Source organism: Anas acuta, chromosome 23 (assembly GCF_963932015.1).
Source record: "Anas acuta chromosome 23, bAnaAcu1.1, whole genome shotgun sequence".
NCBI lineage: Eukaryota > Metazoa > Chordata > Aves > Anseriformes > Anatidae > Anas > Anas acuta.
Window position 1 is genome coordinate 6,120,727 of NC_089001.1, and position 24,657 is coordinate 6,145,383.

General features: G+C 44.4%; 1 protein-coding gene across 8 annotated transcripts in view; it reads left to right on the forward strand.

Moving 5' to 3' along the window:
• Positions 1–24,657, forward strand: part of ARHGAP32 (Rho GTPase activating protein 32) — a 261,037-nt gene that overhangs the window by 105,484 nt on the left and 130,896 nt on the right. For 6 of the 8 annotated variants that reach the window (XM_068659541.1, XM_068659542.1, XM_068659547.1 and 3 more), the window contains 3 exons: positions 15,382–15,473; positions 16,517–16,558; positions 16,929–17,013. In XM_068659541.1, coding sequence (XP_068515642.1) covers positions 15,382–15,473; positions 16,517–16,558; positions 16,929–17,013 — 219 coding nt within the window. The remainder of the gene's footprint in view (positions 1–15,381; positions 15,474–16,516; positions 16,559–16,928; positions 17,014–24,657) is intronic. The other 2 variants (XM_068659546.1, XM_068659548.1) reach the window with 1 other exon arrangement.

The window sequence follows — 24,657 nt, forward strand, 5'->3', positions numbered from 1 at the left end:
TTCAGCTCTAAGATTTGCTGCACAGTGATTTGGTACAATGAGGCATAGGGGTAGGTAATAAAGGTATTTGTACGTAGGGTTTGTTCTTACGGTGTTCCTTTTACTTTGTGGTCCTCTGAATACATTTCAGATGGGTGAAAAACCCTCACTTGCTCATGTTTACTGTGTTAAATGAATCAAATTTACATTTTCATCTTCTGCCTTGTGTCCAGTCAGAAGGTAATATTGACAGAATGCTCTCGTTCTAGGGGTTCAACACAGTCACACCCTGCGTTTTGTTTAACCAGTGCATATACTATATTTGCCTTTCTCCTGACCATGTTAATCCTGAAACTTCTTTCCCTACTCTCATTCTTCATTGTGCATTCTTAACAGCCTCAGGTTTGATCTTTTCCCATAGTGTGCTGCTCACATGCTATGTGAGTTTCTCAGAGCTGCACAAAAAACTTAATTTCTGGTTGGTAGTTGTTCAAGTTGCACATTTCGGGTTTTCTTGTTGCTTGTTCTGGGTAATGGAGGCTGTAAAGGCTGGGGAAGTTGGACATTGCTGTGTTGTTCTCTGGTCTCCTTTGCTTCCCATTGTAGACAGCTGGAACCCAACTGGGTGCCAGGCTTTGTCGCGTGCAGTGACTTTCATATTCTGCCAGGTGAGTAATGCTGAGACCAGCAGCAAGACGGAGAGCCTAGAAACGTTTGACACGACAGACAGGCCTGTGATGCTCATTCATTTCTCTCCTGAACTTTGCCTTTGTACATGTTTTTGTACTTTGGGAAAAGGTGATTTATGCATTCACGGTTAGATGAACATGCCCAAGTCATCCCTGCCCTCCCTCTCCCCCCTTTTATCTGCAATATGCTTGGAAGTGCTTATTATTAATTTATGTAACTGCTTTGTTTCTAAAGCCACTTTTTAACAAGAAATAAACTAATATAGAGAGGTCAAACATCCTCCCATAACATGAATATTAGGTAGGACAGAAACTCTATTTTTAATAGTTCTCTATTTTTAATAGTTCTGTCATTGTCAGTTAATTCTGGGCACCTGAGTAACTTCAGTCCTTTGTACTTCTTTGATTGTTTTTTTTTTTTCTACGTTTATCATCTGTACTTCCATCTGTTTTTCTTGTTTGGGGTTTTGCAGAAAGGCAAGTAATTTTCTGTTGGAGATTTAGTTTGTCTGGGTACTTTTGGTGGTTCTTGAAACTTCATAGTAGTTACAAAATCTCATGCTGTAAAATCTGAGAACCAGACTGAGATGCAACACTAGGCAGACAGACTTTGTAGGAGTTAAATAATAAGACAGCTGCTTGACCAGTCCTCAAGGACTGCTATATTTTGTGTCAACCCCCAGTTATGTTCTGTACTTTCAGACTTTATTAATATTAGCCCCGCTGTTTTTCTCATGTCTCAGCCTCCAAGTCCCACCGCGCTGCTGGCCTGCCGCGTAACCTTCACACGCCGCTTTTCTCAGTTTGGAAAATGCAGTCGATGACGGTGACTTTGTTAGATACTTGTGAGTTGTAGGGATGAAAAGCCGTATTTGAGCCAAGTAATATTGCAGCATATGGATTTCCTAATGTTTCTCTGAGCTAGTTATGCTACTGTCGAGGAAAGGAGCATCTTCCCTTGTAGGGCACTGAAAAGTGCTGTTTCTATGCTAGGAGAAATGAAGTTGTGAAAAAAAAAACTTTAAATAAGGTTTCTCACACAAACCTACAAAACAGCTGTCCTCAGCCTGTCATTAACTTTAGCATATTTTGGTATTTTTACTTAATATTGCATTTACCTTATGTTTCTGACTTCTTCTCAGCATCTCTTTATGATCCTGGAGGTTGCAGCGCTTGACACAATCTGTTCCAGCCTTGCCCCTCGGCAGCCCTCTGTGCTTACAGCCGTGCAAGCATGCTCGATCCCATTGCCTTTTGTCTGAATTTTGTGGGGAAGCAGGGTTACAGGAGTGAAAATAAATATAAAATATTTTAAATATAAAACTCATTACTCACACACCCTTTTAAAACCGCGCTGTTCTGAGAAGATACCACCTGAAGCTGCCTTAAGCTGGCAGGCAGAACTGTGAGAGATAAGGTGAATGTACTGACTCCACAGCTAGAAATGGGATTTCTTTTTTATATATGTGCTTCTGAACAAGGCTGGTTTTTTTCTGCAGAGTGTGCACTTCTTTCAGCTCGGGAAGCTTTCAAAGGCCCTAAAGCTGTGGTAGGTTTATTTCCTGGGAGATCTCTTTCCATAGTGCCCCGAGCAGGATCCAGGTGATCGATTGCTCCTCCGCCTGCTCACGTCCTGCAGTGAATGTCTGCAGGGCTTCACTCGCCAGTAGATCGCTGCTGCTGGTGTACGTTCCTCACCCTGAGGATGCCAGCCTTTCCGCCCTGGTGCACCTCTAAGCCATCGCTGTTGGGATCTAGAGGTACAGTAATAATGGAGTTATTGAGAAGATAACCTCCGTGTCCCCCAGTGGTACTAATTTATAATCAGGTTGCCTAGAAATGGGCTGACGTAGAAACCTCTAAATTACTGATAAGAAGCCATTGAGAATCCTTGAATTTGGCAAATGAGTTAATGAATAAGAAGACAGACAGTTGGCAGGTGGTACGCAGCATCCTTTTTGCCTTACGCTGGTAGGATTTTCTTATTTTCCTGCAAATGTTTTAGAAAGGTACAGGGGTTAGACCCTGTCTTTATGAAGTCCTGCAGTGATCCCAGCTCTTACATCTGTTCAGATGGATTCTGAGGCCTGTAGTGGTTCCAGTGTTTGATGCTAGGTAAGGTAACATGCCATGGTTTGTGAGGGTAACAAAGACTTTTTAATGAGACCTCAATATATCACTCTCTTAAATCTGGGACAGGAGTGACAAGAAAACTAATTTTAAATACAATTTATAAAAGTGTGTAGAGATTAGTAGATTGTAAAGAAAGATTTCACTCCCTTGTAGAGCCGGGTTTGTTTCTCGTTCTTTGTAGAGCGCTTAGCCCGGTGCTGCCCCAGATCTTGTCTGTGACTTCTGCAGGAATACATGCACAGAATAGGAGTAGCTAGGGTTCCTTTTTCATTTTTTTTCTCTTCATTTTTGTTTTGTTTTATTTTACTTTTAATTGAAGACATCAGGCATGTTTCTGAGGATGTCAGTCGTGACCAAGCCAAGATGAATACTTCCAGGAACTGTGTAAAACTCTGAAGAACAAGGCAGTGTGGTAAACCCACTTGTTTGGCACCATCAGCTGTGGTGATTTCCAAAAAGGTGGTTTACTGAAATGCTGTCATTTCTGCAACTGAGATACGTGGATACAGTACCCTGTGACATGTCAGAGCTGACATTTGGGATTTTCTATTCCAGTGGCTTGCAGCCGTTTGTGCTCTGTATACATACGAACCAGCACCAGAATTTCACAGCTGGGTATCTGGCTGTGAGCTGTTCAGTGGTGTGCAGGCAGTTGCCTTAGCCTGATCCTGTTTTCACGTGGGATGAATGCTGTGTACTTCTTTTGAAAAAAAGAAGAGCACTGTTGAACTCTGCCAACCTGTAGGCTCTTTTTTTTTTTTTTTTAATGGCATGGACATTTCACTGGGATTGGGCTGTAGATACTTAGTCACCTAGATGCTCCAACACCTGGCTTCTGGCCCTCAGTCTTATGAGTTACTGCATTACTTACATGTAATGGAAAATGTTACCTTGAGGTTCAGACGTTAGCTGTGTGCTGATGCAGCAGCACCTTTCATACCCAGCACTCCGATAATCTGCAGCACTTTGATGTGGATTGCAGTGCTTGTCATGTGTAACAGCGGGGGCACAGGCAGCCCTTTGGACCAGGGTAACGATGGGGCAGAAATGGGGTTTCAGACAGTGTGGGACTATCACCAGCACAGGCCTCGACAGGAGACAAATGTTCCATGCAGCACATCAAGCGGCCACCGGGCTGTAATAATATTTTGGTCCAAACAGTTCTGGTCTGGCATCGGACCAACAGCCTACATTTCGTTTTCAATTCACATAACTCGTTTCCCTTATTATTGCTGCATGAATCGAATGTTTTTTGCCTTAGGAAGCTTTTGGCAAGGTATCCCCTTGTTGCATATGGTCCTTTCCCTCCCTCTGTCTTGGTTAGAGAGCTGTTTCCCTTCCACAGGCTAGCTCCCAGCGTGAGGCTCCCTGGGAATCTTTAAGAACTGGGACAATCACTTAATTGGCACATCGGCTTCCATTTGAGTTTGCCAATTAAATGAGTTCAATTAAACCAGAATGGATACTGTAGTTTTGGCAGTAAGTATTAATTTATAGCAATCATTTAATTTTTGTTGGTGATGCTATAGAAGCAATTGTTTCCAGTTATGTTTACTCTGGTTTACAGTGTGTACAGTTTTGCAGTACAGTGTTGATCTGGGAGAAAAAAATAATAATTTCTAAATTTCTGTTTTAGAATTTGCTAAGGCTGGATGAGTAAAATTTACTGATCTCTGTGTCCACCAGTTTGAATGCACCCTGCTTTTGCATTTTGCACGTCTGTTTATTTCAAAGTTAATCCAATGCACATCAGTAAATAGAGTCTTGCTAAGTGAAACATTTGGGTCGTGTATTTACACACTGCCACCTGTACTTCCTCTTAGTCGTGGAGGATAATGGCAGTGAAGAAGACAAAGGTGGCACTGGGGTGTACTAGCTAATTTTTTGAATGCTCCCAGCAGCCCTCTGCCAAATTGCATATGTGTAGGAAGGGCTAAAATGCATTAATGCACGTTAAGCACTTGCGTCTGGGTTTATTAAGGCATCGGGGAGCCCCAGCACCCCCGTTAATCATGCCCCGTGTAGACGGCCGTGCTCAGTGGCATGTCTGGTATCAATAGCGGCTGTGTGGCAGTGGAGGCCGGCTTTGCTTGGTCTGTGAATGACCGGCTTGAATTTCCCGGGTTTTAGGTAATTGAATTTCAGTTTCAGATGGTTTCACATCCCCATATCTTTTATAATTATCACCAGTTTTCTGTTGGATCGGGCTCGGCTGGCTTGCTTGGTGGTGGCAGCGTGCTGGTGATGCTCTGCAGGTTGCTGTGGTGACGCCGATGTAATTAGTCCTGCAATCAGCCTGTGCATCCCCATTTCAGTGCTGGGAGGAAGCATGAGGTGAGCTCCAAAGGCTGGGTTATGCTGTCATGACCCTCCGCCTCTTTTCCTCCCACCCAATTCCAAAGATGATCTCTTTTTACACATTTTGTTGCTGCAATGTAAGAAATGCCACATTTGTTTGAAATGTACTTATTTAGGGGGATAAAACTTATAATTTATTTACCTGTCAATCACTTTTCCCTGTCTTTTTTTTCTGCTCTAAAATGAGATGGAACATGCAGGAAGGGAAAGGAGTTTCTTATTTATACTTGTGGGTTTTTTTAAGTCAGTATTCATTGCCTCTCAGTTACCATAACGTGAAAAAAGATGGACCAGGTTTGAGCTGCTGTCAGCAGATCGCTCAGCAGCCCCCCTCCGTTCCCCAGCCCCAGCTTAGCTCCATGAGACTGAGAAAAACCTGTCAGCACATAGCTGCTCTTGCTAAAGGCTGTGGGCAACCCTACGATTCAGCCTTCTTCGTTATACGGTGATGAATTACTCCCTAAAAATTGGTAATCCTTAGCCTGATTTTTGAACTCATTCCTTGCTTTCTTTGCTTTGAGGTCATTGCAAGAAGGTTTGTGATAGCTGCTGTAGGCCTTGCTTTTTCCATCGAGTGTGGCTTTAAAGATTTTGTCTCCCTAGAAGTGAGTGTGTCTCGTTCAGTTAATTTTCCTCAGCTGGTGTTGTGGGATCCAGAAGCTTGTGGCTGTGACCGGGTTGTGTGAGGATGCGCAGCCTCCCAGCAGCCGGCGCCAGGGCTGGCTTGTGTAGCTGCAGACTGAAACTCACCGTGGTTCTGGATAGCAGCAGCAAGTTATCAACTCCAGGGTGTCCTTTTGGGACTGGATGATGATGCTCAGTGGCCTCAAAGAATCCCAAGGCCTCTCTTTGGAGGCAGCTCCCTGCCAGGCTGCAGGGGTCTGCCTCGGGACAGTTGTGGTGAGCGAGTTTCTGGGATGAAGTGCTGGGAAGGGGATCACTGCGATAATCTCATTTAAAAATACTCCCCCTCCAAGAAGGTTAGTTTTTCTCTTTCTTTTTAGTCCATATTGTTTGGGATTGTAACCACTAAAATAGCTGCTGCAGTGCGAGGAAGTGGGAGAGAGTAGCCAGGGGCTGAAGGATTGGGGCTGGAGTTTAAAAATGTGGCTTTGCCTCTTCAAGCCAGGCTACCACAAAACTCTGCCCTTGGTGGCAATGCTCCTGGTGTGCCTTCTCCTCTGGGCAAGTGTAAGAGAAGGGGAGCTTCAGGGTCTGCATGTTCTTGATTTGCTCTGTGGCCTGTACTCCAGCAAGTAGTTTCAGCTTGAAAGCGTCCAAAGTTGCTCTTTGGCGTGGTTTCAGAACCCGAAATGTTAACTGTTGCTTCTTGCTTTGTGGCACAACCTTTTTCCTGTTTTTTGTGTGTGGTGAAGGGGCTGCCGTCGGTTCCCCAGGCTGAAGGGCAGCGGTGTGCTCCAGCTGTGTGCTCCTGTAGGGATGTCTGCCAGCTTCGTCACGCTTCTTGTCTCTGGGCGTGTGTTCCCATACCTGCCTCTTGTTTTTGTCTTAAGCATTGACCCTTAGGGAAGAAATCCCTCCTTTTTAGCTAATAATTTGATGGATGCAGTCTGACATCCTTGGGGACGAGGATTCTCACCAGCACCTCCTGCTGAAGATCTACTTGGTGCTGTGAGCAGGACGTCGCCGTTCACCTTCCAGGCTTTCCTGACCAGAAGCACGTGCAGCCCTCTTGTAGGTGATGCCGTGTCCCAGTCTGACCTCCCCAGGTGACACGGGGCCTTGTTGGAGCCCACTGTCACCTGGGGTCTGTGCCAGCATTGTCCCTCGGCACCCTTACCCCACTGGAGAAGCGGCCACAGCAGGGCCACCTTCCCTGGTGGCACTTGAGCATGGCTGATGAGCTGACTTCTGCTCTGCTGCCCAGAAATTGATGGCCGGCTTAGGGGATAAATGGCATGCTACAAATAGGCCCATTCCTCGTGTTACTGTGTTATTAGAAGGGTTTGCAGAATGAACATGTCGTATACCAGTCGTGTGTTTTATGCTGTTGGAACCAGCTCTTCTTATAAACCGAGTCCAAGTTGGTTTTAGGTTGGATCTTAGGAAGAACTTCTTTACCAAAAGGGTTGTTAGGCACTGGAACAGGCTGCCCAGGGAAGTGGTGGAGTCACCATCCCTGGAAGTCTTTAAAAGACGTTTAGATGTAGAGCTTAGGGATATGGTTTAGTGGGGACTGCTAGTGTTAGGTCAGAGGTTGGACTCGATGATCTTGAAGGTCTCTTCCAACCTAGAAATTCTGTGGTTCTGTGATTCTGTGGCTTGGTTTACAAGCATAAACACAAAGTCATGTTAACTCTATGGACCTGGTGATATATTGGGGTTAAATGTCAGGCTGCTGTTTTTTTCTGCCTTCCCAGTCTTTCTCCCACTGCAGTGGGTAAGTTCTTTGGTTCCTAAGCCGATTTATACCTATAGCATAATGTAATGTAGTGTTGTTATTTGCACAATGACTGAATATGGTCAGGGGACTTGCCGGAGTGGCATTTGCTAGTTTCAGCCTGACTTAATCTCTGTAGTTTTTTGTGCTATGAGAAATTGCATTCTGGCATAACAACCCAAAGCCCCGCTGGTCCTTGTGTAACTAAGCCATGATTAGGATCCTTCCTCCCCTTGTGAAACAATAGACTGCAGAAATTGTGTACCAAGCAGGGTGAGGGATTTGGGGGTTGTTTTTTTTTAGCCAACAAGGAACTGGAATCAAAGTATTGTGCTCGTTGGATGTTCTGTTTTCTCTGGCTTTCTTCTAAAATTTATTTTGTAAGCTGTACAGAAGAAGGACTCTAACCCTGGCTGCCTTTCCCACGCATATTGTATGTGGGATTTTTGTTCTTAAAGAAAGTACATTCCTTAGCCAGTATACCATTATGTGGGGCTCTGTACTGTACCACTGCAGCTCCCCAGGCTAAAACCTTTGTGAATGGTAATAAGGGGCTTACTGCTGCTCGCTATAGAGTGTCAAGGCCAAACTTACAGCTCGCAGGTAGTTATCATGCTAATGCTGTCCTCAGTGGCTAACCATTCATTTTTGCTTGGTGCATCCATTTTTGCTTGGTGCATGCCATTTTCTGAAACAAACAGTAGCTATGAAAGAAAACACACCAGTGTAGGGCTGCTTTGCTGGCACTAACTGCCCTTTGGGTGCACATCATTCATCCGCAGAGTCTGTGCCCGTCCATGCATCTTTTTAAGGTCCACTTAGGAAATCCTGGTGTGACATAAAATCTGCCTGCTTTGCAGAGGTGAGTTTTGTTCGCAGCAGCAATAGTCCTGCCCAAGGAGGTTGGTGCAGCTGCCAAGTCGCTTACTCAGTGTCTTGGATTCCATTTACCAAATTAGCTGCTTTACATGTGAGCTGGGGAGGGTTGGACCCACGTATCTGTGAGCTAGCAAACTTGATGTGAAAAACCAGTAGATGAATGGTTAAGAATCTGTGCTTTGTTCAGTCCAGGCTGATCCTTTAAACTATGGTAAATGGATGCCCTGGACTAACTCCACTGTAATGCTGAAGCTCAGGAATGAGAGGTTTCCCTTAATTTGCCAGCTCATGGCAATGCTTAAAAGTTTTTTCTTATTTTTTTCCCTTTGGAGGGAAAATGTTGGGAGCAGAAAAAACACATCCTGTGTGGTCTTGTGAAAGAGAATAATTCACTGTTAACTGTGCCATGCAATAAGTGCTGGCTAGAACAATTCAGCATTGACAGGGAATGTGGAAAATGGAATTAAATGTCCTAAACTCAAAAAAAAAAAAAAAAAAAGAAAAAAGAAAGAAAAATTAAAGTATCTTCTTGATTGAATGCAGCTTTCTTAAATGTGGGATTCAGAATGTGCCCAGCCTGTATTCAGAGTTTCCCTACTGGTAACACTTGTCATTCCTTCACTGACTTTCCTCTATCACATTTCCTTGTTTGCCAGGAGACTTTAAAGGCAGGGTAACTGTTTCTCCACACATGATAGTCCCCAAGCTGAGAGCTAAATTAAAATCTCTGTGCTACCTCTAATTACTCCAGCAGCTCTGGCCTTGAGCTATGCCTGCACAGAAGCCAGTCTTGCAGCTCCCCTCCGGCATGGCAGAAAGGGTTTTTCATTTATCCTTGCAACCAGAATATAGAAACTTGCACTAGGTAAGGAGCTAGGTGATGACGTCAATTAAAAAATAAAAACAAAAAAATATATAGAAAATGTAAAAACGTCAACTTTCTCATTCTGAAAACCACTTCTGTGCCCTTTTGTTGGCACTCAGGTTGCTGCCATCCATCCCAGCATGCTGGGGCCAGTTTGTGATGCTGCATGAGGACACAGGTGGGTATGTGGCCCCCTTGGCTATGGGAACAGGGGCTGCCCTTGGTTTTCAGCTGCGTACAGGCTCCAGGCAGTTATTAAATGCGCCGGTGCTGCGCTCTGTTGATCAGACTGTGAATAGCACGGATGCTAATTCTTAAGGTCAGCTGGGAAGCGTAGTGTCTGGAGGGTCTCGTCTTTTTTCTGCTTCTTCAGTAAAATTACTTTAGTATAACGGGCAGATATTTTTGTTTAAGATGAGCTTGTCAGACCTGTGCACACAAATCAGGTGCTTATTCACTTTAAATGTGTCCAAATATCTTATGCAGTTCTGGAAGACTTAGCTGCAGTGTGTTAAAGCTGCTTGCAGTGACATAAACGTCCTGCATGAAATCACTTCGGAAGCTCCGTACCTGCATCCACTAAATGAATCATCAGAGATGATTTTTTATATGAGAGCTTGGCAAATACTTGTATTTTCATCATACTGCCACTGTACCTCTGACATTTTTTGATGAATGTTGTATCTTCTTCAATTGCTGTACGTTTCTTCCATCCAAAAAAGCGACCCAGTTACAGGCTTCCTGGGCTCAGGTACATTTTAATCCTTTTAGGGATAATACTCAGGCAGATGAAAGCTGCAGAATTGGGACCTTTCATTTGGAATTACTTCTAACAGCTCGGACATGGGGATTTTATGTATAGTGAAAGTATTTTGCCTTTGCTTTGTTGATTTATTTGCTGTGCAGAACCAAGGTTGTTGTTATTTTTGGCTAGTCCTGTGTGAAGGCCGGAGCTGGACTGGATGACCCTGGCGGGTCTCTTCCTCTCTGGGATATTGGTGTGATTTGATAATCCTGTAGGAAAGGAAACTTTCTCTCCCTGGACTGTGTTAGTGGCTGCGGAGTCCGAGACAAACAGTCTTTCTTCATCCATCCTGCTTCGGGCTCGCTCTTGAACAGCGATCGGTAAGGGCAGGGCAGCGCTCATGTAGCTGTCATCCTTTAACCTCGTGACGGGAGATATGTGTAGGACAGCTTCGTGTTAATGCTGCAAAGTAAGCTCTGAAGAAGAGTCGATGCCTGTGTGCAGCTAGCCAGTGTTTGAAGCTGAGAACAGCCGGCGATGCCCCTGGGGGTCAGTGGCCTGCCAGGCACTGAGCGGGACGCCGGCGGCCTCCATCACGCATGAGGAGCGCCCCCTGCTCCCCACAGAGCAATGGCTTCCTGAAGGAACCTCTCTGCTTCCTGCTGTTCTTCAGTGAGGTGAAGCTCCTACACAGCTTGTCTTCTTGGAAAGCTCTGGTGATGGCTTGTTGGTTTGGGTTGGGTTTAGAAAGAAAATCAAGGGGAAGCTGGAATGATGTAAAGGAAAGACTGTCATGGAAACCAGGCTGCGTTTTGAATCCGCTCTGCCGTTTTTAGCAACAAGGCCGTGTGCCGAAGGAATCCAGAACAATCTGGTCTCCTTAAGCTGGTTTGGGTGAGAGACTAATGATAGGAAGACGCATAAATGTTCCTGCCTGCCTAATATTTATCCTTACTTTGTGTTAACCTTGGCTACGAGCAAATTTCCCCCCTCAGAAATCCCACCTGGATCCCATAGCCTGGCTTAGGCCTCGATTTGTACCGGTCGCTGCGTGAGGCGCGTCAGGGCAGCGCCGGGTGTTTGGGGTCTGCAGTCCCTGCAGGAGGGCTCCCACCCCCTGCCCTCGGGTTGCCCAGGGCCACAGCCCACCTGGTGTGTCTCTGCTTGGGGGTCTGCTCTCATGCCCTTCTGTTGTAGGATGACAGCCTGGGGCTGCCCCTGCAAGCTCTGAGCAGAGCTGTTGAGGATACAGGTGTGTGGTTATTGAAGCGCGTTGTTCATGCCGTGCTGGATTCAGTGGTTCTGTGAAATTAAAAGCAAAGCTCTTTGAAGATTGAGATAAACGGGGGCATGAGAGAGAGGCAGGTGGGGAGAGGGGAATTGTGGAAATCATAGTGCTGTGGAAAACCATTTTACCAGTTACACAGGATCCTTGGAGCTTTGTGGGATCCCACCTTTCCTTCTCTTCTTGTACCTCCCAGTGCAGGTCTGAGGCAATGGGCTTTGCCTAGGTTCAGTGTTTCCCTGTTTGTACCAAGGTAGAACCTGTGTCGCATCTTGTTTGATGGACTGCTTTCTTCAATTTTTTGTGTGTATTCAAATTGTGTTATGTTTATGGAAGTGAGGGAATAAGGGTTGACATGCTTTCTGATAAATTCAATCAGACTTTTAGGAGAAAATCCCTTCACGTTACGCTGTGGAGTTGTCAGATATAAATTATTTGTGACTTAAAGTTTTGTGCTAGAGAGCGCAAAGCTGAAGTTTTCCAAATCATGCCTATAAAAGACCAATAATTTCAGACTTGGATGCTTACAGCTCGTCACCCTGGTTTGTGACAGCTCTCGCATTCCCAGGAAGTTTAACAGCGATGCTTGAAACTGCCCCGAGTGCCTCAGGTGCTTCGGGGACCCTCCTGCAATCCCCCAGCAAACAGCTGGTGTGACCTGAAACTAGAATGGCCGTCCATCAGAAGGGTGGGATGGACAGACAGACGTCCTCCTGAAACTGCTTAAACTCGTTAGTGATGCCTGCTTGCCTCACAGTTGATGTTGGTGCCTTTTACAAAATATTGAAGATCTCAAATGTTGTCCCAGGTGTTACTGAAGTGGTGCAGTCTTTGAGCAAGCCTGCGGTAGGAGGATATGCGGGTTTGGGGGAAGCTGGTGGAGTGCGGTGGGGCTGAGAAGCCTTCAAGCGTAAGAGGAGTGTGGATAAAGTCAACAGGCTGCGTTCTGGATCACGTCCTAATTTGTTTACCAAGTTTGGACCAAAGCAGATTGATTGATGCAGCAGTGACATTAAGCTGTGAAAATTGGACTGAATAATTTGCATGAACAGATTTGCTCTGCAATTACTAGGTTTCCACAGAAGAGTGATGCATGGAAAATAAGGAAGTGAGAAGCAACTGATGATGTTAGCTAGCTAATTTTCAGATGTTAGTAATTCAGCTGTTTCAAAATGATTTTAAAAGTTAAATGACTGTAACACAAAACACAAAAGACAACAAATCTCATTTTGGAGTGTTTTGTTTGTATTTTGAGAGAAAGGTAATCTAGGGTGACATTTTGCTTGCCAGGTTTTGGATTGAAACAAGTACAAACTAGTGGTGAATACAGCGTGCTTTTCTGTAGCTCTGTATCTGTGGTTTAGATGGAAAGTAGCTGCGTTCCATTTTGGAGCAATATGGTTTATAAAATCGCACTAAATTTCCTTCTTCATTATCTAATCACCAAGTTTTTTCCTGTGTTCGCACCTCATACTAAAGATTTTGGCTTACACAAGATCACCGTTCTGCCTGTTTTCCTCAGCTGTGAGTTCTGGGAGATGATGTTCTGCGACAGTCCTGAGAGCTCAAATCTAATTGGAAAAGCACCCGCAGTTAATGAGTGTACTGCATCTCATTGTAGTCCATGTCAATGGACGCGTGCTGCTGGAAATGGGAGAGGCGGATATCTCCTTCCAGCAGGATTGGACATAACTCAATCGGGAAGGAGAGGAGAATACAACTTTTTAAAAGAAATGCTGGCATTTAAGTCTCCCGGAGGTGTGAGTTTTGCCTACGCTGCTTTGAGTCAGATCCAGGGTAGTCTCTGCCCACTGCTGCAAACTGGCTTGCAGCCCACGTTTTTCTGTCAGATTTGTTTAACCATTTTTATATCCCACCAGCTTCTACTGCTGATGGAGAGGAAAAATTATTTTTCGTCCTACAAAAATTCTGTTCCTTAGAAAATTAAGGCAAGCGCATCCAGCTTTGCCAAAAAGCAGCTTACAGGAATGGCACATTTATTATTGTAATTACTTATTTTCTTATGTAAAGGACCTGTAAGGTTTATTAAATTGGTGATCCTCTTAATGCTGAAATTCACAATGAGACTCTCAAGTGTCCTATTACACACTGAAGTAATTGTGTGCTTATAACAGTCAGTCAGCCCAGGAAGGGTTTATTTAAGGATGTAAATATTGTCCTTGTTTTCCTTCAGTGTGTGGGCGGGCGTGTTCTGTACAGCTGTGGGACAGCGGAGCTGAAACATTGCTTCTCTTCAGGGCTGTGACAGGCACAAGTGGGAGAGCGAGCATCCTCACCTCGAACTTGTCTGAGATGTCAGAAGGGGAGAGCACGGCCGGCACTGCTGCAGCATCCCTTTTCTGAGGAATTTGGCTCAGAAGGGAGAACCTGTGCTCTATTCAAGTCCTGCCCAGGCACAATGATGCTGGCTGACGAGTGCAGGTGTCTGCACCGCATGCCTGCACCTGAGCCAGGGCCACCTTGGATTCCCTCTGTCAAGGCAGAAGCAGATACTCCTGCAGCTCCTAGTTGCTTTTCCCTAATCTAGGAGAAGAAGAAAAATCTATTCCTGACCCAAAGTGCCTGTGTATCTCTAGTGACTATAAAGGTAGCCTTGGGAAGATAGACAGTTGTAGCTGTGCTCCTCGTATATGTTTGAAGTTAAATGAGATGAATCGCTCCCTCTAGCTCTGTTGTTGTTAGTTAATGAATATGGGAATGGCTTTGACTTACTTCAGCTCTTTGTGATGTGGTGAAGCACATGTAAATTTGACCCAGGTCAAGCTAAAAGGAGAGCTTCAGGGAGGGCAATGAGAGGTTCTGCCATTGTTCGCCCTGTACGAGGGCAGCCAGCCTGAACTGTGGTTGTCTGACTCTGAAGTCTGGGGGGTGAGGACCGAGTTGTGCCCATAGCCGACACTGCGGCATGCAGCTGGCTGTGTTGTGCTGTCCAACAGCCTGCCCACTGATTGTCTCCTTTCACAGATCCTTTGGTAGGCAGGGTGAGAGGCATTGGCACTGATCTTCTAGATCAGAGAAGTCTGTTCACTCCTGTCACTAGGAAATGAGTTTCATGTAATACCTACTTGTACTGGGCCCCCAAGAGAGGGAATTCTGAAGTGACTCTCTCCTTCTTGCTTGAGCATTCATTATTCTGGACATTATTCATGTTTCGCACTGCATTGAATAAAGCAGAAAAACATCCTTCTGTGATCTGTCCTGTGCTTGTTCAGCTGGTCTCATCCGTGCCACAAATGAGCCAACATCAAGGACCATATTTTTCTTCTCTTGCACTGTGAAGCCTGTGCTGATCTCCTGGTTTGATCACTGGTTCCCTTCATGAAAACCTTGTCTAAAACCCCTTATTCCCTAGAGCTTAGGGCCTGCAGCAGCACAGCGAGAGGAGCGCGTGGTGCTCATGTTCCACCTGGGGTGCCGAGTGCCTGCCCAGCACGGCTCACAGCTTATGGAGAAGCAGCTGGAGGAGGGAGAGGATGGAAAAGCGTGACAAAACAAATGAAAAAAGAGAGTGTGGAGTTGTGGCCTCACCAAAGTAAATGAATTCTGATGAATTTTAATATGTTCATGCACTTGTTCCAGTAGTTTCAAATACCTTTTTTGAAAGCTCACCTCCCACATATGAGCAGCTCTGTTATTAACTTGATTTTCTGCCTCATGAGCTATCCAGCTTCTTCCCCTGCCTGAACGCTGCACAGATGTTTGGAAAAATCGGGTACTTAAGGAGGAGTCCAAGGATGGAGTTTAGGAACATGTTACACACCTACGTCTGAAAATCTCGTCTTTAGAAATCAGAAAAAGTAATTAATAAAGTGCTGGATCTCTGGAGTTATTAGCAAGGCTCTACAAAACAGTTGAGGAAGAGATAATCATATACTAAGTTAGAACCCTAATTTCAGTTTTCTTTTTCTTCCATGTTTAAGAGGCAGAAGTATAGCTTCTACCACAAATGAGGTTTGAGCTATGGCCACAGTATGCAATCAACTTTTAAGTTTTTTTTATTCATTTGTTTGTTTGTTTGTTTTGCAGGCAAGAGGTGCAGATATCCCTGACATTCCAGGGGAGTTGCCACTTAGGACTTGTGGCAGCACAGCAAGTATGAAAGTGAAGAATGTGAAAAAGTAAGAGCACTGTTCTTTGATTTTCCTGTATTTGTTGGGCTTCTAGTTTTGATATCCTGGATTTTAGCTGTTGTACTGGAATACAGCTAGGGCATTCAGCAGCCATTTTTGTTAATGTCTTCATCAGAGCAACCAAAATTATAGAATCATTTAGGTTGGAAAGACCTCTAAGATCATCTAGTCCAACCATTAATCCATCCAAACAAAGTAAATTATAGTTAGTGTGGTCTAAAACTGGGGACATCAGAGGTTTTGTTAGGTCTCTTGCCCATTTTGTGCCATCTAAGCAAGCCTGTTTAAGTTCTGAACCTCACAGTTACTGTGTTTTTAAACTTTTGTAATTTCTCCGGAAACCAATTCATTTAAATATATATATGTAGGTTGGCCTATATATATTTTTATTTGTGTTTTACTCTTTTCCTTTTTTTTACATTCTGCCCTGTTCCTCTTCACTGAGTGGGTTTTGCACAATTTTTCTTTTTTAGGGGTATTTTTTACTTCTCTGGTTTCCCAGATTTTTTTTTTTTTCTGCAAGCTTAGGCTCTTTTTCTCTCTCTTTCACATTCTCCTGGATAATGTAAACCAGCTTACTATGTTTGTAGCTAAGGTTTCAAACCCCTAACCTGTAAAGAGGTTCAAAATTAATCGATATTACTTGACTTGTCTTTGCTAAGAGTGCTGACTTGAGGACCAGAACTCCCTAATATTGATTGATCTGTGCATTCAGATCACCCCTCTGTAGTGCTCTGATGCTGCAAGGGAAATGGCTCTTTGTTCTAGTGCTGAGCAGCCAGATGCTGTATCTCACTTCCCACTTGTATTCCCGTGGGAAGAGAGAGCTAGATAATGACAATCTCATTGGCTCACCACCAGAAATATCTATAGGAGTCTATAATAGCTTCAGCAGAAACGAGAGCATGTTGCAGAGCCAGAGGATCTCCCCGTCAGCCATCACTGTAGCTGGAGACACTTGGGAATAATTATGCCTCACTTTTGAATTTTAAAAAGGCAAAGGATAAATAGCGTTTGTTCTGCACCCTCAGATACATCAACCCGGGACTGATGGGCTGTGATGCCTTTCACAGGTAAAGTTCTACTTTCCTATGTGTCTCGTGTAAGGCTGTTTATTTGCACTGCAAAAATGCATCTGTAAAGGTAGAGCGGCTTGTCCCTGCACCATTTCTTAAAGACGTGGGCCTTGGTGTTGATGAATTGCCACACAGTTCTTTAAGGATGCAATGATAAAAGCCACTTTGCAATTTAGTTTTCCTTCCTCACTCAGTTCCTTTCTCCACTGTTTCGGTGCATCACATCACCAAACCCCTCTGTTCCCTCGGCTTTGGGTTGAGAAGCTCCTTATTATTTTATATGAGTAACTGCATTTTATAACAGTGCTTGATGCTGAGCATGGTGTCAGTGATTTGCATCTTATGGTGTGCTTTTGATGTGCTTCAGGTTATCCTTTACAAAAGGTCATTTTCCGAAGATGGCTGAATGTGCGCATTTCCATTACGAAAATGTGGACTTTGGCAACATACAGGTGAGTTTCAGATTTCTTTTACATACAAAACATCATTATGTTTGTCTGGCTACCAACTAACCTGCTGGGGGAAACTCCACTGAGGTTTATTCAGTTTATTGTGAAATGTTAGTAATAGGAAGTTAAAGCAGTAGTGTCTCTTTCTTTGCAATTGCTTCTGTGTTCAGGGCCAGAAGCTGTCCTCAGCTGTGTGGCCACCCCTTTGAGGCTGGAGAGGATTTTATTTCCACAGGATTTGGCTGATGTCACGGTTTTAAGACTCCATTAAACATGCATTATTGAGCTGTCTGTAGTAACTGCATGCATATTTTTTAGCTTGTGTGTGTATTTTTAAACAACTGTGTTGTGCATGTATTTATGTAAATATAAAATGTTAATTCAAATTTACTGATTCTCTTCGTGTTATCCGAGCTCTGCATTGTGCACTGCAGCAGCTGTGTCATCAGAATGCAAGAAACTGCTAGTCAGCCTGAGCTGCATTTCTAGAAGTGTGCAGGCTTTATTCCTTTGTGAGCCATCCGTCAGAAACATAGGCAGATGCATTTTTCATTGAGGAGTACCGGGGAGGGTTGAAAACCAAGAGTCACTGCTAGTTTCTCATAAATAGGGCACATCTTGTGCTGCACTTTCAGAAACAGGAATGCCTCCAGCATCTGCCAGCCTTGTAGCCAAAAAGAGGTTACAACCTTTTCATTTGTAAAACATTTCCTGTAATACAGTGAATTATTTACAGCTTTTCATGTTTCTGCACCTGACGGTTTTGCAAACAGAATTATGCACCCTTTTTTTCTGTCCTTAAATTCTGACTGAGAAGGTGTGCTCTGGAATTCGGGTCCTGTTCAGGATTCCTATCTACAGTTACTCACACTTCATGGCTCTAAGTAGATCCACTATACTGAGCAGGGGCTGCACATATGTGGCAAGACACGTGCACATACAGTAGTTACGTAGAAATTCACATTGCTGACTCAAAAGAACTATTTCAGCTGTGATACATTCTGTTCCACCCCCCAAAAGCTTTCCAGTCTTACCTGAGAAGCGCAAAACCCTGTTCTTTCGCAGTTAAGGTAATGATTGTGGCTGAAACAAAAAAGAAGGAGAGAGGTACTATCCCCAGATGTCCCCAAGGCTCGGTGAGTTAGACAAAGCAGTGGCCTCAGGAGGACACCAGAGCAAAGAGCTCAGTGCTTTGTCAGGTCTCTGGGAGGGGGCTGCTGACTCACAGCAATCCTCGGGCTTCTGAAGCAAAGCTCTGCTTCGTTCAGTTCCTGTCTATAGGAATAGTGTGACTAATCTGCATCCCTATTTTTGTCTCCTGGTAATTTTCTGAGTTGACATCATAGATCTTTCAGTCATTTCAGGGAGAGGTTTTATGTGGAGTAGGTGTTGAGCAGGTTTCTGTACACACGGGGATGGTTTTGGCATTCCGCGATCCTGAGTTCTCCTCTCCATCAGTCAGAGAGGTGGGTGCATTAGCAGACCTCCAGTGCCATGTGCATGCTGCAGAGAGATTACAACCTTTGCCTGTTGCTAGTATTTAAAGGATTTTGAAGACAAATCATTTATTTTGTTGAGTTAAGCGTTTCTTGGCATCTTTTAAGGAGGGCAGTGGGTACCTGTATGGTTGATGTGCTGAGTTGTGTGTTCTCAAGAGGGAGAAACCAATTGCAGAAATAAAATCCCAGAATATGTTCTTTACAGATTTTCTTCACGTTGCTGTGCAAAGCATGTGCTGGTGGGCAGTTTGCACAAGCAAGAGCTGGTGCAGTCTGGTGCTGTCTGCAGCTTCCCGTGGCCCTGCTCAGGTGTGCTCTGTGTTACCCCGGCACAAGGCAGGACACCAGCGGCTGTAACCAGAGCAGTGTCTGGCTGAAATACCTGGGGAGGGATAGCAGGGGAAGAAAAAGCAGTCCTGGGTGTTCAGCTCTATCTCAGTGTCTGTGCCACAGAGTCAGAAGGATGGTCAACAGCCGCGCGGGAGGCACTGGTGATGGGATGTGTTGGGGGCAGCCAGTTGTGTCTTTTCTGCTGCTTCTGAGAAGCCCTACACAGAACTGAAGCCTTACTCACCCAAATGTGCTCTTTGCTGTTTGTGTGCCTAAAGCCAAAGAAGTGCTTAAACAAGGTGAATCAGGCCCTAAATACCAGCTCCGTGCCTCTTGCTCTTCCCCTTTTCTAAGCAAGATTCCTGATAGATTCCCACGGTGTGGTTTCTTTTTAATAGGGATAAAAATATCATAAGAACAGAGCTCTGCTCCTGACACAGGGAAGAACAGAGCATTACAGTATTTCCTTAGGAGGAGAAGACCGGTGTTAATGGCAAAATAAATGCAAGCTATTAATACAACAGCAGTATTAGTTTACAGTCTTAAAAATAGGTTCATATAGGGCTCATACATTTTAATCAAGTGGCTTTCATTGGTGGCTCCTTTGTGATAAGAAAGTAGACTAGAGAATAGCAGTAGGATGAAGTGACTTGTAATTGACAGCTTGGCACCTAATAGCGAATTACCAAGTTGCATCTGAGGGGGTAGTGGGTGTAAACTCCTTTCAAAATCTATTCACTGTTAAAAATTTGCATAGTAGAAATGCAGCATTATCTGGCTGTGTCAGTAATTGTGTAATGCTGTCTATTAACAGCCTGGCCAAATTTCAGATTGTTTTGTAACGTTTATGTCACTTGTAATATGGTCTCATGCTGCAATTGGTATTAATATCTTGGCATTTCACCTCATGAGATCGTTTTAAATTAACTTCGAGATGTATAAAAAGGGGTTTGTTCTCCTGCTAGCACTGTGCTAACAAAACTAGATGCATTTTGGGAGGCTTTTCTCTTCAGAGATGTTCTGGTACGCTGCTTTCAACAGCCACATATTTTACCCTTATCTGTGTCTGGCCAGCAAGACGCGTGTTGCATGGGCAGGAAATTTCTGGTTTACCAGGCAAAAGCTGTATTCATGACAAAGGTAGCTGCTGTCAAAGCTGCAGTTACAGGATGGGCTTTACAAATTGCATCAGTGCCAGAAATCCACTGGTATTCTGCTGAAATACTTCATATTTATTACTGCATTTATTTTTCATGCACGTATCATTTTTAACTTTATGACGAAAAGCCAGGTTCTGCACAGACCGTTTGTTTTAGTCTGATACCGGGTGAGTATTTAAGAGCTTTGTTGCAGGAACAGAACTGTGGTTCAGCCCTCTGTGGTCTGTGTCCCCCAAATTAGATGTTATTAGGCCACAGCTAGGCTGTGATCACTCAGCGTTGGTTAGGTCGGTTCTGCTGCCTGCCTTCGCTCTTGAGATCTGCTCTGCCTTTCCACAGGTCTTGGCTAACGTCCATCTGTGATGCCTCTCCTGTCTCTAGAACATCCAAATCCAACCAATTAATATACAAAGTAGACATTGCTTATGCAGGTATTGCTGTACAGAGCATCTTAATGTTCAGTTAAGCACCAAAATACAGGGTTGGAAGTCCTCAGTGCCTCTTCCAGGTTTTCTTACACTGACATTTCCGAGTACAGGTAAGCAGGAAAGCTCACCGCGTGCTTAACTTCAGAAGTGCCTAAATCATCCCAGTGTGACATAGCATGCTCAGAATCAGTTTCACAGGTAGCATCTTAAATTTAAACGTGATTTCAGTGTGCTAGAGGGGGAGAATCCCCTCCCTTGTACTGCCTCACTGCTTTTGGTGCACCCCAGGGTATGTCAGTGTGTGCTCTGGGCTGTGAGCGCACACTGACAGCTCCTGTCCAACTTCTCATCCACCTGTGTGCCCAAGTCCTTCTCCTCAGGGCTGCTCTCAATCCAGTCATCCCCCGGCCTGTTCTGGTGCTTGGGACGCCCTGACCCAGGTGCAGGACCTTGCCCTTGCCCTGTTGAACTTCATGAGGTTCGTGTGGACCTGTTTCTCATGCCCATCTGGGTCCCTCTGGATGGCATCCCTTCCGTCTGTTGCATCAGCTGCACCACTAAGCCTGGTGTCATCCACAAATGGGCTGTTTTTGTCAATAATAAAGATATTGAAGAGCACCGGTCCCAGCATGGACCCCTGAGGGACACCACTCGTTGCTGATCTCCTGGACATCGGGCTGTCGACCACAGCTCTCCGGATGCAGCCATCTGGACAGTTTCTGGTGCACCAAACATCCTGCCCCTCAAACCCCTCTCTGGGCCATTAATATGAACAGGAGAAACAGTGGCCAGGTATTCGGCAAGTGTCTTTACTGCCTGCCAGAAATCAAGACTTTGTCTTCACGTGAAACAATTAAGGAATTATCTTCAGTTGAGGAGATTTTAGTAATGGAATATGAGAGCTGATGAATTCTCCGCTTCCCAGATGATAGGGGTTTTTCAGGGAGCAAATAATCAGTAAAGCAGAGAAAGTGCTGTAATGCACATTCATATCGCTTCAGCTATCTTGCCTTTGGCATGGATTTACCCCTTCGCACAGCACGGTCTCTGTCTCGCTGTGGTTGTGTTTGTGTAGCTGCCTTCTAAAAATAAAACCCTGTCAGAACAGGACTGGATTACGGCGCATGGAAGATCCTCTCCTCCTTATCTGTTAAGCCCTGGCATTGCAAGTGATAGGAGCGTGTTATCAGTGGTAAAGGAAGTATTTGAAGCAGAATCACTTCCGCCGGTGGAGGCATCAGCTGCCAGGAATTCCTGCTGCAGCTCAGCACATTGTTTGCTGTTTGAATGCCTTTGGCAAGCAGCAGCCTTCCAGCCAAGACGCTGGGCTGCATTTCAATGGTGGCTGTGGTTTGCATCTGTAATTGCATTTTCCTGTCGTGTCTTAAGAGTTAGAAGCATTGCAAAGAGCAGTTCAATTTTCTGGTGCCTTTTATCAACAAAGTCTGTTGAGAAGATGTTTTGGGGGGTCTTCCTCTTCTGGTGATTTGTCTTTTTTTTCTTCTATTTAATAATCCTGTGGGGACGAGGGTGGGGAGGGGAAGTGTGCTTGTGAAGGTCTCCCTCTATTAATCATAAAAATTTATTTTTTTTCCTGTGATGGATTGCAAAGGAAACAAAACTGGGAAAGCCTGCCCAGATACCCTCCTCTGGAGCTAACTGGGGTGCTTTAACATGTTTTGTCAATGACTAAAGGACGAAACATCTTTGCACAGATCAACCAGAAGCAACAGGAATGTCAGTGCTCCCTGACCTGTGTCTGTGTGGGGTCAGACAGCTCCCATCTCCTTCCAGCCGTGATTGGAAACGAAGCCTGCGCCCTGCCGTCGGTGGAGGAGGGATTGTTCGTTCCCTCAGCTCTCCTGTGGGCATGGCAATTTCAGCGTCTTGGCTGTCATGACCAGCTGCAGGCTAGAATGTCTTCATTTATTCCACCCATTTGTGAAGTGTTTAAAGAGGAAAAAAGTATTTATTTAAAAAAGTGAAACATTAAATATCAGTCCTCCCTGCCTGACTCGTTCCCGTGAAAAGATGGAAGTGCATAGTAAAATCCCCCCAAACTGGCCTGATTTTTGCTGTGTGTTCATGCTGTGAAAAATAATTTTGCTTGGTTTTGCTTGGTCTTTAAAAGCATCTGAGTGGTTATGGCATGGTATACCACACTGAATACTACATGGTGCTCCATTTTAGCCTGCCTTCCATCTGTGGCTGCTGTCACTCTCTCCCCGTGCCTGTTCCCTTGTTCTGGCAAGTTGTGTCTCCTTCTGCAGAGCAAAGCCCCCTCCTTCCGACTGCCTTTTCCATATGGTTTCTTTACCATCACCTTCTAAGTGGCAGGGGGAGATGTTGCAAGGGCTGCTCTTAAGGACATGGGTATAGAAAAACAACGATGTTCATAATGTGGAAACTGCTTCTATTAACTTAATAACTCCAGCCACAACTCACTTAAAATTGGCACAGTCTACAGCCAAGATCAACAGATTTCTAAAATTTGGAGTCTCTAGGCGAAGCTTCTCAATGCCAAAAAAGTGAGGAAAGTATTCAAGTAAGTTCACCTCAGTTTTTGGATTCTTCTACTTCCCGGTTCTGCATCCAGCTTGCCACTCAGAAAAATTCCTCCCTGGAACAAGATCACACCTGTGAAATTCCAGCTTGTTTGGTTTTCTTCCAGCACGGATTTTAAAGTGGGAGGACGACTTCAGGTGTGGAAGCGTTGATCTCTCTCCACGATGCCTCACTACAGCTGCTGGCACGCTCAGGACTTGTTTTACGGTTGTTGCTGGCTGTAGAGCAAGCTAACAGCCTTGTTAGTGAGCTCTCTTCAACAGGCAGGGTTCACATAAATTGTCTACCACTCTGTAAAACCTGCTAAAAAAAACTGTCAGGAGGTAATTTCAAGGCTAAGGAGGGGATCAGCATCTTGTTGCACTCCTTCCTCCCCTTGGCTGGCGGTTACCGGAACGATGACTTTATAAATCTGTTTTATCTTTTTTAAAAAGCAAAAGCTAATTTGTCTGCCATTGCTCAGGTTATTGAATTGCCTTTCATAGGGAGGAAAGGTTTTTTTCCTCTCGGTCTTTCTTTAGATGAGCTCTGTCAGATTTCCTTTATTCTAAGGAAATTGAAAGGAATTTATTTTTACGTCCTTTATTTTAAGCTCATCATCATCAAAGTATATAAATAGAAGGATAGACTATAACCTGCAAATTGTTGTGAAAAGCAAATGAGATTGTACCTGTTAATTCCATTGAATTAGTATTGTTGTTGCTTTTTTCTCCTTTTGCCTCTGGGTGCTTTTGAACATTCGTATGGGACGACTCGTGTCTCCTCTGGGTGTGCTTCACCAGAGCAGAGCCCAGCTGGGTCAAATGGCAAAGCGAGGGCACTCCGAGGGTCTGAGCATTGCTCACCCGGTGTGTTTCTGCTCTGTCTTACTGTAACATTAGAAAATAACCATGCAAATTTGGATAAGCATTTTCTTTGACTTAAATACCTTGAGGCAGGCGATGTGCTGAGGACTGGCAGGCCAGGGTGGTTTCAGGGAAGTCTCTGTGCCCTTGGCTCTTCTTTGCAGCTGAGGATTTCTAGCACTCACATTTGAAAACGGTGACCTTCTGCAGGAACCCAGGTTAATTTTTACTCCTCCTGCATTTAACGCTGAAAATATAGCAACCTTATTTGTGGATTTTTGTCTTTACTGGTGCATAGTGGCTCTTTGATGACATGAGTAAGTCTTAAAAGTGACCATAATAAGCCCAGCTGTTAGCTCTGGCGTTGACCCTTTGCCGTTTGCCACCATCATAAATCATCTTTAGCAGCATGTCACAGAACTGTAAAAAAATTGTTTTAATTAGTAACTGGAGCAGAGTTGTGTTGGAAAATTTTTCTTCCCTCAGGTTTAATGACCTGAAAAAAACACAGATGTATTATACGTATAATTAAAATATATTAAAAATTTAAAAGGAATCCATGTGCTCCAGAAAAGTAATCCCTATTTCACTAGTGTTTCATAGGCTGAAAGAGGATTAAAACTCTTTGTTTTATACACAATAAGCCGTACTGCTAACAAGAGAAACGTTTAAATGAACCTTGTGTTGTGCTCACAGATCTGCAAGCATGCTGAGCCTGTGTGGTTTTAACAGCTAGAAACTTGGTATCAGTACAATCCCTGGGATTTCTAGAAGCAGAGGTGTGGTTTTATATGTGGAGGTTTGTCATGCCAGTACCAAA